The following is a 16,227-nucleotide window of genomic DNA, read 5'->3' as shown; positions in this document are numbered from 1 at the left end:
TCCTAAAATAAATGCTATTTTGCTAAATTTATTAAGGAAATAAAGATGAAAAATAATTACCCAGTTTTCTTTCTTGAACCAAAGAAAAATAATAATAGACATTAACTTTTACTTTGTTTCTGGACTTCCGACCTAACTATAAACTCATGAGTTAAATCAATTACATTTTTAACATCATACATATAGATACTGTGTTTTTTGTTCAACCTGATTAAAGTCCGCTTTTCAATATTACTTTTAGCTGTTGGAAAAAGGATTGTCCAGTATGCAGCAGTCATTACTACAGATCATCTATAGTTTGTTGAGTCATATTGACCTGTCTGCAGCCCCAGCCAAGCAGTTTAATCTGGAGATCATAAAGATTATCGGTAAATATGTACAGGTGAGTGACCACAGAAAGTAGGGATAGCATTGTTCAACTCAAAACAGTTTATCATCGTAAAAAACCTCCTAAATGTCTAAGAGTAAGGAACAAAGTCACATTTTCAGGAATTTTTATGACATGGAAAATGTTCTCAGTGTAAGTGATAAAGAAGCAGGATCTGGGGCCAGGGATTTAGCTCAGTGGTTCCGCTGCCTGCCTCGAAAGCACAAGGTCCCGAGTTCAGTCCCCGGTACCAAAAAAAAAAAAGAGAAGCAGAATCTGAATGGGAGGTCCAGTATGATTCCTACCTTAGATTCTAACAGTACATCTAAAAGTGTTCATTTCAGTGGAGACTGGATCATACATACACAAATGGCAGTAGCACTTTAAGTTTACTTTATTTAGTTTACTGCCATAGTGCTATGGCAGTAGTTACCCCTCTGGAAATTAGGATTGTGACTCATTCTTTCACTGTACCTATTTGTCAACCAGAGTCTACGTAACAAGTACTAGTTTTAGAAACAGATGGCCTCTTTAGAGTCTGTATTTCTACTTAGTCATAACTTCCTTAAACTAAACTTTTTACAACGACATGCTTAAAATATTACAATATTATGTGGACCTTTTTATTATTATTAAATACTTAGCAATTTATGTATCTTTATATCAAGATATTAACTAAATTGCATAACTCAGTTCTGCCAAATATTTTTCATTTCCTTTTTTTGTTTTTGTCTTGATAGTGACAACCCCCCCACCCCCGTCCCCGTCTTAGTCAGTTTCTCACTCCTTTTTTTTTTTTTTTTTGTACTGGGAATTGAACTTGGGACCTAGCACTTGCAAGGCAGGCGGCAGAACCACTAGGCTAAATCCCCGGCCCTCTCACTCCTGGTAGTCATGGGCATTATCAACAAATTAAGGAGGAGAAGTTTATTCTGGTTCATGTCTTTTAAAGGTTTCAGTCCATAGTTGGCTGTCTCCAGGGCAGAAGCAGCAGAGTGGAGGGTCCTGCCTTGGAGCAAATCTCCCTGGTGGCCAAGAAACAGAAAAGGGAAGAGTGGAGGAGGAAGATACATCCTCCCAGGTCACCCTAGTGACCGGCTCTTCCAACCAGCTCCACCTTCCAACAGCGAGTCAGCTATATCACCTTCCAGAAGCTCAGCCTATGAGTGCATGAGGCTTTGTGGGGACATGTAGATATAAACCATAACTCCCCCTCAAATGTCCGCTGTGAAAGAATATGTATATACATGGTTAAGATTATTTGAGTACCATAAATTTTTTAAAAAGTAATTTTTTCTATGTATTCTTTTCAGTAGATGGTAAAAGAAAAATATTGTGTGTTTTGTATTAAGTTTTGATTCTTCTCCACATATACATTTGTCATGTGAAATCATTCTTAAACTATGTTGGTGGGAACATACAAAACTAAGAAAAGGAGAAAAATATCTCAAGAAACATAGCCACAATGAAGGGGAACAAACACCCTAACCTGTACAACCAAGTAATCCCTGAGGGTGTCCGGTTAGTGCAGGATGTGGGTCCCAGGTCATCAAACAAAGCCCAAGGGCTGGAGATTTAGCTCAGTGGCACTGCACCTGTCTCACAAGCACAAGGTCCCGAGTTCAATCCCTGGTACCAAAAAAAAAAGAAACAAAGCCCAAAATATGTTTTGACATTTTAATATATTTATGTCTAAAAGGGAAAGTATACATAAAATAGTTTTTTATCTGTGTGACTTATATATTTAAATTTTAGTCTTAAAACTATAAACTTGATTCATCTGGAAAGTACACATATACATACAATCCCTTTGTTTGCCACTCTTGCCAAATTACTGTAGTAGCCTTTCTAATTTAATGATATTTATAATGCACTCATTGGGAGTCAAGATATTCCAATTTGGTAACATTAATTAAGTATATGGTATCTGACAAACTTAACAGTATATATAATAGCTTGTATTTGCTTTCCTTTTGCAACTCGAACCTTCTGTTAAGAATCTCAAAGGAAGCCAGGGATTTAGCTCGGTGGTGCCACTGCCTGCCTTGAAAGTGCAAGGTCCTGAGTTTGAGCCCCAGTACCAAAAAAAATTAAAAAAATAAAAAAATTTAAAAAAATAACTAAGAATCTCAAAAGAGAAGTAAACATTTTTACAGGTGTTTTGTAGAAATATTTTTATAGTCTACATTACGCACTAAATTTCTGCTCTTAACATGCATTTATAACTTTTATATGTTGATTCTTTAAACCAGAGTCCTTACTGGAAGGAAGCCCTCAATATATTAAAACTGGTGGTGTCACGCTCTGCAAGTCTTGTCGTACCCAACGACATCCCCAAGTCCTATGGAGGAGATATAGGTTCTCCTGAAATATCTTTCACTAAAATTTTTAATAATGTCTCTAAGGAGTTGCCTGGGAAGACCTTAGATTTTCATTTTGACATTTCTGAGGTAAGATGCTCAGGAATTAATATGGGTACTCTATCTGGAATTTTCACTGGTTTATCTATTCTTTCATTCAACAAGCATAAATTGAACTCATACTCATTGTTAGACATTGTGATAGATGCTATGAAAAACAGATGGAGAGGGGCCGGGGATTTAGCTCAGTGGTTCTGGCGCCTGCCTCGCAAGCACAAGATCCCAAGTTCGATCCCCGGTACCAAAAAAAAAAAAAAAAAAAAAAAAACAGATGGAGAATGGAAAGAAGTCCTACTATTAGGAAGCTTTCAGTGTCGTGAAGAAGCAAGCATTGTGATAAGTGCTTTGTCTGGAAGTAAATTAAAAGTGCTATGGGAATATATAATATTTTCCAGAAGGAGGTTTACCTGGTGGACATTCCATGCAAAAAGGGGAAACATGTGCCCAAACATAGGTCCACAGAACAGCCTTGTAAAGTGGGGGAAGCAATAGCAAGATGAGGTTCACTGGAAAATGAAGATCGGGAGGGTAGTGGTAGTCATGCCTAAGGAGATAAACAAGAAACAGATCAGAAAAGGACTTGGATGACATGCAGATGAACTTGAATTTTATTTTTAAATGCAAATTCAAAACACTTTTCAAACTACATGCATGTGTTTTGGATCATCATAGAATTATTACTGAAACAAATTTTTACACATCAGTTTTGTAGTAAAAAGATGCACAGAAATTTTCCTATTTGAAGTTGTTACTTTAATATTTGCTAAAGTAACATTGTTGAAACACTGAACAATATACATTGAAAAAATGTCAAAATTTAACAAGTTAAATGAAGTGACATTACAGGTAATTTTTTAAAAATTGTTTTTATGTTTTTTGAGCTTTCTACAAAGCTATATTTTATAATCATAAGGGGGGAGACAAGCAGAGGTGATAGTTTTTTTTAAAGCAGATGATATATAAAATAGGAAAAAGCTCTAATAATCTCAGATATAAAGTTATTATTACCAATAAAATCAAGTCTCAATGAAAAAACCTTTGGTTTTCATAACATCTGCTCTATACTAAATAATCTCTCTCCTTATGTGTTTTTTATTATTTATACAAAATGTCATTATAGGTATACTCTTAATCCTTGTAGGTGTCTTTGATGTTGAAGTATTTGAGTCAACACTGGTACTTTGTTTTTGTGTAGACACCAATCATTGGAAATAAGTATGGAGATCAGCACAGTGCAGCTGGAAGGAATGGGAAGCCGAAAGTGATTGCTGTCACAAGAAGTACTTCTTCCACGTCCTCTGGTTCTAATTCTAATGCCTTGGTTCCTGTCAGCTGGAAAAGGCCTCAGTTATCACAGGTACCTAAGAACATCAAAGTTCAACATTCATACAATGAGTTTTGTTATGTGTATGAAAACTTGTGAATTTGTCTCATTTTATCAGCAATACTAACATTTGAATTTCTTCTCTTTAGCGAAGAACAAGAGAAAAGTTAATGAATGTGCTTTCTCTCTGTGGCCCAGAATCTGGCCTCCCGAAGAATCCATCCGTAAGTTATCATTAATACAAGTTATTACAGAAACCATGATTTTTCATGAAGAAGTTATTCTGTCTCCTTGATTGCCTTTTCTAACTTAGTCGTAGTATTATCTAAGAATGCAAAAAAAAAGAAGAAAATTCTTGTCAGTTGTGATACTTGGCAGCTATGCTACTTAGATATTCACCCTAAGCCAGTGTTAAGCTCTGGGTTCACTGAAGGATGAGGCCCGCAGTGGCTCTTGAGGCTCTGATATCTCATGCAGTGTGACAAAGCTGTATTTTGGTTGTTTGTGTGGCATCAGGTCGTATTTTCTTCTAATGAAGATTTGGAAGTTGGTGACCAACAGACTAGTCTAATTTCTATGACTGAAGACATAATTCAAGAGGAAGAAGTAGCCATAGAAGATAATACGAGTGAACAACAGTTTGGTGTTTTTAAGGATTTTGACTTTTTAGATGTTGAATTGGAAGATGCAGAGGTAAGAATGTGGGCTTTCTACACTTTTAATAGAATAGTTACAAATACCAGGACTGACCCTGGGCTCTTTGCTTATTAATTTCAATATAAGGTCACAAAAATAAAAAACCTAAATTAGAAACTAATATGATTATTACAGTTGGTCAATAGCAGAAGAAATAAAGGAGGAACATCCAGTTTTTCATCTTTATCCTTAAAGTACAGAATAAAGCTGGGGATTTAGCTCAGTGGTGCCACTGCCTGCCTCGGAAGCACAAGGTCCTGAGTTCAATCCCCAGTACCAAAAAAACAAAACAACAACAACAAAAATACAGAGTGAAAACATAGATTTCTTAAAAATATTTTTAAGTTCTAAATATTTTTAAGGTTCTGCTTAGATTTAATTTTATGAGCTAATTTTATGTATGAGCTATGCAAATTAATTTGTAGAAAAATAGTACAAAAATTATATTAAAATTGAGCAAACATAATTGTAAAGAAGGTGGCATTTGTCACTAAATTGGCAGACAGGCTTTAGCTTTCTACAGCTCTGCCCTCTGGTAGGTGACAGAGATTCTCCCTGACTGCTTTCTTCTTTATAACCTTAGCGGTTCTCAGTGCCTCTGCATTAGCTACCCAAAGAGCTTTCTCTCCAACATGAAAGGCAGAGTTAGAGCTCATATTTAGTGTGGCTCGGGAAGGTCTCCAACTGTTTCCCTGCACTTCGCTAGGCTCTGCTCTTCCATGCAGATAGCCTGGCCTCAGCAGCAAGATGGCTGTCACTGTTGTGTGCCACCACACCTTAGCAGGTCCCCTCCACCAAGCATGTGGAGGAAGTGAGGGTTGCCTCCAGAAATGGTCTTAGGAGAATAAAGAAGCTGCTTTCCTAAATGCTCTTAGCAAACTTCTTGCCACATTTCCTTGGTCCCAGTTGTGACACACCAATTTCTAAAATAATTACTATGGCAAATGTAATAGGACTGTCCTATTGTGTTAGGCTATTAGGAACACGTTCCTATAGATGAGGTCAGAAACTATACATTTTTAAATTGTTACAAATATCTACATGTGAGAAGACTTAAAATGCCTCTATCAAGTATCTATACCATATTTTGATATTTATTTTTCTTAACAATCAGAACTTAGCTAATATGCATCCATCACTTAAGATCTTTTTTTGGTGGTAGTATTGGGAATTAAACTCAGGGCCTTCCAGCTGAGCTGCATTTCCAGCCTCCTCTTTTTTTACTTTGAGAAAGGATATTGCCAAGTTGCCCATGCGAGGCTTGAACTTCAAATCCTGCTGCCTTGGCCTCTTAGATGTCTGGGATGGCAAGCATGTACCACCCCGCCTGGCTAAGGGGATGTTTCTGTTGGCTCTAATAAGTGATGTGGATGAAATGGGCCGGCCTGCACCATGTCACACTGTTAATTACTGATGGGAGACTAGTTTTGGGAGGTGAGATTCCCATCCTCAGTATGCTCCAGCCTCCTCAGCAGATCAGAGGAAACCATGGTGCCTGGGAGGCACACAAATGGCTTTCCCCTAGCTGGGGAGCTGTAGAGCTCCTGAACAGGTTTATAGCGACCCAAGAACAAGACACTTTGTTAGTACTAACCCACACTTCACGCATTTTACCTCACATCCAAGTGTGTACATCTTTAAAAGCAAAGTTTCAACAATATACATTCTTACTCTAGGCTACTCCGCTGATGTCTTCTATTTTTTTCATTTCTTTTCCCCCCTCTCTCTAAAAGTGATTTTCATCACCCTCTAAAAGTGATTTCATGCTCATCATTTGAAAAATATATTGTAGAAAATAGAGCAGACTTGCATAGCCAGGGAAGAAAGAGGAATGGGTTCAAATTCAAGAGACCTGCTGCTGTTCCTCTACCCCAAGGCCATAAGTGGTTTCTAAATTCTCCTGCAGTTCTTTGTGTTTTTTTTTTAGTTCAGAGTTTAAATTTCTAAAGGCACTCTCTTGACCTTTTTTTAATGGTAAGGTTATTATTTTTTTTGTTTGCTTTTTTTTCTTTAAAGAGCACTGCAAATGTTTCCAAGTTCATACAGTACTCTAAAATGTCAGTGGTAATAAATACTGCTTTTAGTAGACTTTCAGTCCAAAAGGATTAAAGATACTTACTGAAGATCTTTCTTTAATTCAAGTCACAGTGATTTGAGGCTTTAATTTATACCTCATAATTAAGCACATCAAATGATTTTTTTTCAATACTGGGCATTGAACCCAGGGTCTTTGCACTGAGCTACACTCCTCCATCTTTTTTTAAAATTTTGAAATAGTCCCTCACTAGCTTGCCCAGACTGGGTTTGAACTTGTGGTCCTCTCCTGCCTCAGCCTCCCAGAGTGCTAGGGTTTCAGCCATATGCCACTATGTGTTTTCTAAAACCTAGACATAGTCTTTCTTAAAGCATGATAATAGGAAATACTTCGCTAAAAAACAAACTTCATCACTGAAGAAACTTCTAAAATATCCTTCTATTTTGAAAACCCAGAGTATAGTCTTTTGTTCACCAAATATATTTTGAGGGCTATTACCATTTTTCTGTAATATGCTATGTAATTATATTTGAAATGATATATTCTAGAAATGTACAAATTCTAACCCTCAGAGCCCTAGGGCTTCTAAGATACTTTGAGAAACAGCCAGGAAAGATCCAAGAGCCAAATGGACAGAGTTTCTAGAGCCCTTCTTCAACCTACACAGCTCAGGTTTTGCTTGAATTTTGCACAGTTGAGTTAAGTTTCTTTTGCTTTATTAAAAAAAAAAAAAAAAGATGATTTGAAAACCTCTACCTGAACAATCCCTTCCTTTGGAAAATAACAAATAAATCATACTTTGCTAGCCAACCAAGTATAATTTGCCATATCAGAGCCTAAGGAAGATTGTAAGAATTGTATTCTTACAAAAAGGAGGCTCAGTTTAGATAGTTTAGAATAATAAAAACATGACTTATACAAATCTGTAGCAGGGGTGAAATTGAAATATGTCGTATTTCTTCTTGACCTTTTGAAATTGGCAATGGTTATGGGTTATGTTTTGATAGCTGTGATCTTGATTTTTAATTATTTTATAGTAAAAAATGGCCATTGCATTTTTTTTAACTAGAGCTATCCTACAGAACAAAATAATTGTAACCCTGTATGTTGTCAATTGAATGTGGCTATTTTAAGTCAGTTTTTGAATTATACCAAGTATTAAATCTATGTAAAATTTGAAGATTTCCTTAAAGTTTGTGTTGCTAAAGTGTATCACAGAAATGTTGTTTTAAGTGTCTGTCTCTGACTTTTTCACAATTATTTTGCATTAAAAAGTACTTTAAATCACATGTTGGCTTCTCGAAAAAAACTTAATCCAGAGCTTGAATCAGTCTTTGGGTAAGAGAAATCACAGGTTTCCCAAAAAGTGTAGCATATCTTTAAATGTTTGTCTTCGTTCTTTCTAATTCTGTGTGTTTTCCTTTTTGCTAACCAGGAGCTGCAGGTAAGTTGCAGCCTGGTGTTGTGGGATGTTTCTTTATTGTCATCTGTGTTGTCATCTGTGATGTAGTTGTTGTTCTTGTGGTCGCATTCATGTTTGTGTATTAGAATAGAAATGGCCTAGAGCATAGATTTAGTTGGTCCCCCAGTAATACAAGGTAGAAGAACGTCAAGAAAATTATTTAGTGAAAACAGGTTATCAACCAAGTAATTTTTATCTCTTTAATATAAAGATTTAATAATGTGTTAAAAGATTAAAGAAATTGAAGGGCTGATTGAAACTCTGCTTTTGATGATGTGTTCAGTATTTTTCATTTTGACCTATGTTTTCCTGGCATCTTACATTTATATTTATAAGCATATATTTTTGTGGTCTTAGAAAGTATGTCTTGCTTTTCCAGGGTGAAAGTATGGACAATTTTAACTGGGGAGTCCGCCGGCGCTCATTGGACAGCATTGACAAAGGGGACACCCCATCCCTCCAAGAGTACCAGTGCTCAAGCAGCACCCCCAGCCTGAACCTGACAAACCAGGAGGATACAGATGAGTCCTCAGAAGAGGAAGCAGCCCTCACTGCAAGCCAGATCCTGTCACGCACACAAATGGTATACTGTTGCCTTTCTGTGTAGTGAACACCACCACTACTTAATCCACACCTGCTTTTCTTCCCTAGTTAGTGTAGTGTGCAGAGACTGAGCATAGCTTTGGTCCCTTTCAAGATCAAGTCAACTATATGGAGGTTCTGGCTTATATCCCAAGGGCAGCTCTGAGAGTTAAAGAGTGAGTGCAAACTGAGAAGATAAAGGCTGCAAGCATCATCTGTTCATTTTGAAATATCAGGGTGCAAGAAGGGCTACATTTGCGGTCATGGTAGGGTGAGAACTTGAAGATGGCAGTGTGATGCATGGCGACTAGGGCACATGTGATAAGGGAACAGCGTGGAGCCCATTGTCAGCAGTAGCTACACAGCTGGTAGTGAAAGGCCTTTTGCAGACCAGGCTAAACTGCACCTCGGTTTAAAGTAGCCCCATTTGCTCCACACTCTTTCTGCTGGTCATGTGCCTGCAGTAAGTGTTGCGCCAAGCTGGCTTTAGACAGAATGTCAGATTTATCAGTTTGTAGCTGGCTTCCAGTTTTAGGAAATCTCATTGTTGCCCCAGTATCTTTTAAACACCACCTCTTTACATATTAAATGAGAAACTGTTGCTGCTAACAACAGCCATAATTACCGCTTGCAGAACATTTAAGGAGATACCAATCTATCCAAGGTATTGACATGTCCTCCAGTCACCACAACTCTCTCCCCAGCCACACAGGTAGGAAAGGTCATTGTGATTCTGGAGACTAAACGAGCTGGCCCAGACACTGCTGCTAAAAGGATTTGCCCCAGGTAGTCTGTCTCTGCCATGCCTTGGACAAGGCCTGTAAGGTATGGTCTTCCAAGGAAGTCTTCACTTAAAGGAATGGTCAAGTTCCTGGCCACAGAGACTGACTGAGGCACAGACAGTCGGGGCACTGGAGCCCAACCATGTGCTGAAGGGCTGGCTTGTCCTCCGGGTTACTATAATACAGGCTGGGGAAGGGAGCCTTGCTTTATTTGCTGTGTAACTGTAGTCGTTACCCAACCTCTACTTTAAAATAGACCCCTGATGATATCTGCCTCACAGGGATTTTATACAAGGAAGAAAACTTCAAGTCCTTAATTAAGAGCGGCTATCATGAGAGTCAGAGGGCAGAGTTGACTATCTCCTTAAAAGGTCAGCCCTATTCAGAGTGGTATTGAGGTAAAAAAAAAAAAAAAATGATAATTTAAAGTTGACTCCTTCTCATAGAAAGAATTAATTTTTGTCTCTGTGTACTCTAAATCATGAACTTGATGTTTCTTACGTTGAATACTGACCCTGAGGAATGGTTTCCTTAGAAGGAAAAAGTGTATTTTTTTTTTAATTAATAACTACCACTTTAAAAAAGTAAAATGTCACTAATGATGTTTCCCATTACAACAGCTCTACATTTTTTTGGCCATACTAGGGATTGAACCCAAACCCAGGGCCCCACACATGTGAGACAAGCTCCCTGGGCACTATTTCAACACTGCCTCTCTTCAAGACACTTGCGAATTCAGTCTGCTTGGTAGTAAAGCCACAGGGAGATCAGAGAGCAGGTGCCTTACAAAGCCCCAGACCAACCAAACCACAACACATAAAAATATGAATTTTAGCCTAAAGCTAACACAGTAAGGTAGAACTTCCCCACTTTGTTTCTTTAGCCAAATTTTAAAACCCGTATGAATGCCTAGTTTTGCCAGGTTAGTTGCTTGCATTAATAACACCCAATGTCAGTGAAATAAAAGATAACTTTTGGAAATCCCACAAATTCTTTTTAACTAAGCCCCTAAAATATTTTATGTTACAGAAAAATTTCTTGTGGCTTTTGTGACACTGGCTCGTAAATGAATTCCTTGTCTGATCATCTCTCCTTCCAGCTAAACAATGACTCTGCTGCCGATGAGATGATGCCAGACCATCATGACTTGCTGCTTCAGTCTCAAGATTCCACTGGCAGCAACACAATGGAAGAAGTGCTTCAAATCAGAGATGAGACCCCAAGTTTGGAGGCTTGTCTAGATAATGCTAGCAGCCAGCTGCCTGAGGTGGGGAGAAATGGGGCTGGTGCATGGCCAATCTAGACTCTTTTTAGCACTCTGTTAGATCTTTTGCTTTTCTTTCAACAGAGTTTTCATCTGATGTGCTAATTATTTGATTTTGTTTCCAATATTTCTAACCTGTTGGGTTGTTCTAAACAAAAAAGCCAGATCTGATTTGAAAACAAAGTCAGCAGGTTAAGGAAATGACCTACAGGTTAAAAATAATCTCAAGTATCTCAATGAACATTTTGTGTTTCGGACTATGACTCGGTTACCATGCAGGTGCTTCGCTAGGGATGGCAGGCATTGTCTGTGGCACTGCGTTTTCTTTCAAGAACCACTTTTGTTTTTTCTCCCCTTTTGCTTTGAGTGGGGTTTATGTGATTGGTGCTGTGATTGGGTTAGGACCTCAGGCCAGCTGTGTTAGCAGTTGGTGCAAGGAAATCTTTCAAAAGACTTTGGAACCACTAGTATTATGTGTTTTGGAAAGGCCTGTGAGAAGTAAGCCAGATTCAAGCTATTGACTGATCAAAAATAAGTAAGTATTAGTTTTCTTAGTTTTTAAAAAAATTATTATTTTTAAATGTACTTGTTATAGCTCTATCATATATGCTTTTATGCTTTGGTAAGTATTGAAAACTACTATATTTTTGTCAGTGTTAATAAAATTAGTATAGTTTTCAGATCTAGACTAATGTAGTTATTAGATCATGTTATTTTGGTACAGAAAATTCTCGTGTTATTACCTATTCACTCTAACATATTTTTTAAGGCATTTTGGCTTCCTTACTAGCAGTTTTCAAAATGCTTAGGCTAATATGGCTAAGGCTTAGATAATTCAACTAATCAGTTGTGTATTGTGATTTCAATAGATGCCAGGCAGTCCAGATAGGTGCCAGAAAGAAGAATAGGGCATGACCTGTTCTTGGGGAGTACTTTGTCTACTCTGTCTATATTAAAGGAGATGGAGAAAGCTTTTTTAAAATTACAGTTATGTATGAGAAATTCAGTAATATACATATGCTCAAGGCTTTGTGAAAACCCAGTGGAGAGTGACCCGCCCTGCATTAGGAGTGCTGGTGGTAAAGGACAGGCTTCACGGCCACTGGGACTGCCAGCAGAGGGACAAGACATGGAAAGACATGGCAGTGTGAAACAGAATGATATGCTCAGATAACTGCAAGAAAGTCAGTGTTTCTAGTGAATAAAATGAGTAGAAGAAAAAGAGAAACGACAGGAGAAATTCCTGAATGCCGTTCTTTTTTTTTTTTTTTTGGTACCGGGGATCAAACTTGGGTCTTTGAGCTTGCAGGGCAGGCAGTGGAACCACTGAGCTAAATCCCAGGCCCCTGAATGCCATTCTAAAGACTTGAGCTTTATCTTGAGATAATGGGAAGTAATGTAGATTTTTATTCTTTCCAGAAATATCCTTGTGTTAGCTGTTATTGCTTGAGATAATCAACTTAAAATGAGAAAAGATTTCTTTTGGCTCATAGTTTAGAGGTTTCAGTCCACAATCAATTGTGCCTATTGGTTTGGGCCTGTGGCAGCACATCATGGCAGGAGCATGTGGTAGAGCATCTAACCCGTTCATCTCATGGGTTAGAAGGAAGAGATGCAGGAGGAGGTCAGAGCTCCCACAATCCCGGTCAGGGCACAGTCCCTCTGACGGACAGACCCCACTACGTCCCACTTCTACCATCTCCCAATAGCACCAGCCTGGAGAGCAGGCCTTTACCACCATAGGCCTTTGGGGGCAGTTCATATGCAAACCATGGCAATACCTCTCCTGTGACATGGACTGTGCCAGATAATAGATGGAAATACACCATATGTGAGCAGTCACTCATTCATTTTGCCACTATTGACGGAGACCCTTCCTCATGGTAGATGCTATTCTAGACCCTGGGTATACAGCCGTACAAAACAGATAAAGGCTCCTGGCTTTATGGTGCTTAATACTAGTAAGAATGGCAGATAATAGGTTAAAATATAAACTATAAGTAATATACCAGAAAGTGGTCATTTTATTGATATTATTGTGAAAATCTAATAGTAATATGAATTAGAGTAAGGGAGAAAGTTTAGAATAGCTTTTGAGATGAAATCTAAGTGACAAGAAGGGGCCAGGCCTTGAAGATTTGGAGGAAGAATGTTCCAGGCAGAGGAAGCAACTGGTTGAAAGGCCCCAGGAAATGTGAAGAACAAAAAATTGATGAGTGGGGCCTGAGCACAGTGAACAGGAGAGACTGGGGGAGAAGGATCCCAGGGGTGGGCCACAGCACCCCATGGCAAACCTTACAAGCCACACAGCAGGTGACCACAAGGAGTTTTTAAGCAGAAGGACATGATCTGTTTGATTTTTTCAAATCTTAGCTTTTATTCATGGAAAGTAGGCTATAGTACCTGTCATGTGCAGCCTGTCATTGGGAGAGGGTTTGCAGTCTCAATTGTGTTCTCCTAGAGTCTCTACAACAGAGGTGTGGTGGTGTACTGAAAAAGTCAAGGAGATAAGCGAGAACAATATGAGCTAGAGATAAGCAGAGCCTGAACAGAGCCAGCACATGAACATGAAGGAGGTTTGCAGGAGACAACTGATAGGATTGAGAGGAGCAACTTTGACAGCATTTCTTTTTCTTTCCGGAGCCATAAGCAAGCAATGCTACTAATTGTTAATCATGTCTAGTTTGGATCATAGCACATTAAAAGGTCAACAAATCAGGCTGGGGATTTAGCTCAGTGGTTTTGCCACCTGCTGTGCAAGCGCAAGGACCTGAGTTCTGTACCAAAAAGCAAAAACAAAAAGAAAAAAGAAAAGGTCGACAAATCTATTCATCTGAAACAATGACAAACAGATTAATACTAGAAAACACCTTTTTAAAAAGATAGTGGTGCAAGGTCCCAAGTTGGATCCCTGTACGGAAAAAAAAAAAGAAAGATAGTGGTTAGTGGCTATGTATTTTATTTTTTATCAACAAAGGGGGAAATATTTTACTTTTGGTTGTGAGTTATAATCATAGGAAATTGCCTCCTAGAAGCAATTCATATTTATTAGAAATGTGTTACTGCAAATCCCACTATTTAATGGACTTATTTGCCAAGCACTATAAAGGGTCTTGGAGTATTTTTTTCTTCTAATGGAAAATACTTCAATTTAGTATTTTTTTCCTTTCATAGTAGTGGGTCCACTGTCACTACACACATTGTATCATTGATAGATGAGAATGAAAAGAGTGTTTAAATCCATGCCATTTCATGTCCAAACAGTTCTGATGAGAATGGCTGTCCACAGGGGAATAACACAATATAGGATCTGTTGTATATACACTATTGACCTAATTTGTTTTTTCCTGATAGTGACCCCAAATTGCTATTTGTTAAAAAAAAAAAAAAAAGAAAAGCACCAAAATATTGAAATAAAATCAACTATTTAAAAGCAGCTTTTTAAGACATATAATCAATTTTACTATGTGAAATGTTACGTAAATTAAAGGAATACTTCTATATATTTCTAAGAGTCTTCATTTGAAATTTTCCCTCAAATTATGTTAATATTGGGAAGATAAGAGAGTAAACTACTGTCATGGAGAAATCTTTAGAGCTGTTTGTCTCTTCCTTCTCTGTAATATATACAAATAACTCTGCTCTCTGGAAAGGATCCAGTTCTTCAGTTGTATTTATTAGTATAACCTTTACAGAAGGTTGTAATTAATAGCTTGGAATCTAATTTATGGACCACAAAATTTTTTCAAGGAAATGAGTCTTTGAATGTTACAAAGCATATGAGTATGTCATTGTCTAGGAAGGTGAAGTCCAAAGAAATCTGATTCTCATAATCTGCATATAAATGAAATGCATTCCATTAGTCCAAAAGCACTTCCTTCATGAAATCTAGGTGTTATTAGAAAATTTCATTGTTTATTATATAATAACAACTACTGATAAAAGTGTTTTGAAATTAACAATTCAGGGGCAAATACAGTAACCAAATACAGGTATAAAGTGATAAATAGTGAGGGCTTTGACCTAACATGTTGGGTTTGTAATGACACATTATGTTCAAATTGATATGCAAGGGAAAATTAAAACCAAAAAATTCTAGTTATAGAAATATTTGTACCACTGTCTCATAAATTATATTCCAAATGACTAATGCTTACCTCTTTTTTAAAAAAGAATTAAACTGTAAAATGTATTCGCTATGAACTTTTTGGGTGATTAAAATATTATTTTACTATATTATTATTATTGGGAAGGGGGGTTACTGGGAATTAAACCCAGAAAGGACTGAGCTATGTCCCACACCTTTTTTATTTTTCTTGAGATGGAGTCCTATTAGCCTCAAACTTGGCAATCCTTCTGCCTCAGCCTTCCAAGTAGCTGGGATTATAGATGTGTACTACCCTGCCTGGCTTTTGCTGTATTTTTAAATACTATTCTGTGAAGACTCAGAGTATGCCCCTTTTCCTGCTTAATTATATCCAGATTCCCATTCCATTGGTATACTTTGTGCTTTCCTCCCATATTCCTGTGCCTTCCCAGTACCTCTTCCTAGAATACCAGTCCTATGTGTCTCTGTCCAAGTCCATCATGTGCTGTTTCTTCCAAAGAAACTAGTCTCAAGTGCCGCAAACAGATGTGGTCTTTCTCTTGAGTATCAGTGATCATTTCTATATTGCTGATGGTGTTTACTTTACACTTATGATATGCTAATATATACTGCTGTCATTTGTATATTAACCTAACCTCATTCTTAGAGTGTGAGCTGATTGTGGTCAAGAATTAACTTATACCAGAGAACCCACCCAAAATCTGGTTGAAATCCTTCATTTTATAGATGAACTGCACAGATGAATAAACAAAGACCTAGGATAACCTAAGGACTTTCCCTGACTTTTCATGCTTTAGAAGAAAGATTCTATTTTTGCTCATGAAAAAGAAAAAATGATGTACAGCTGAAGTAACTTAGGTCTAAATAGTGAAAGAAACTGGTCTTTATTCCTCAGACTGTGATACTATTAGTACCTTATATTCAGACTGATTATGCTAATATCCTCGCAAATTAAAAACTGGTGTTGACACTATTATACTTTGGAAATATTTTTCTTTTTTTGATAATAGTTTATTTAACCAATATCTGTTGAGCTTCTATCCTATGCCTGTCACACAGCAACAGTCGGTAACGTTAACAGTGCGATAGGAAGGGGAAACCACTAGTATGAGACTTATATATTTTTTCATTATTATTTCATTATTATTCTTTTTGATAAATGAGCTTGCAATTCACTTAATTTCAAA

General features: G+C 37.5%; 1 protein-coding gene across 17 annotated transcripts in view; it reads left to right on the top strand.

Moving 5' to 3' along the window:
• Positions 1-16,227, top strand: part of Fryl (FRY like transcription coactivator) — a 307,006-nt gene that overhangs the window by 271,509 nt on the left and 19,270 nt on the right. For all 17 annotated transcript variants that reach the window (XM_087187581.1, XM_087187580.1, XM_087187584.1 and 14 more), the window contains 7 exons: positions 242-382; positions 2,620-2,817; positions 3,983-4,144; positions 4,261-4,335; positions 4,628-4,804; positions 8,684-8,887; positions 10,768-10,935. In XM_087187581.1, coding sequence (XP_087043707.1) covers positions 242-382; positions 2,620-2,817; positions 3,983-4,144; positions 4,261-4,335; positions 4,628-4,804; positions 8,684-8,887; positions 10,768-10,935 — 1,125 coding nt within the window. The remainder of the gene's footprint in view (positions 1-241; positions 383-2,619; positions 2,818-3,982; positions 4,145-4,260; positions 4,336-4,627; positions 4,805-8,683; positions 8,888-10,767; positions 10,936-16,227) is intronic.

This window comes from Heterocephalus glaber, unplaced genomic scaffold (genome assembly GCF_053883595.1).
Source record: "Heterocephalus glaber isolate CG9 unplaced genomic scaffold, H.glaber_assembly_v1.0 deba00001509, whole genome shotgun sequence".
In the NCBI taxonomy this organism is placed as follows: domain Eukaryota; kingdom Metazoa; phylum Chordata; class Mammalia; order Rodentia; family Bathyergidae; genus Heterocephalus; species Heterocephalus glaber.
Note: the sequence above shows the minus strand (reverse complement) of the source record. Positions and strands in the feature narration are given on the sequence as shown.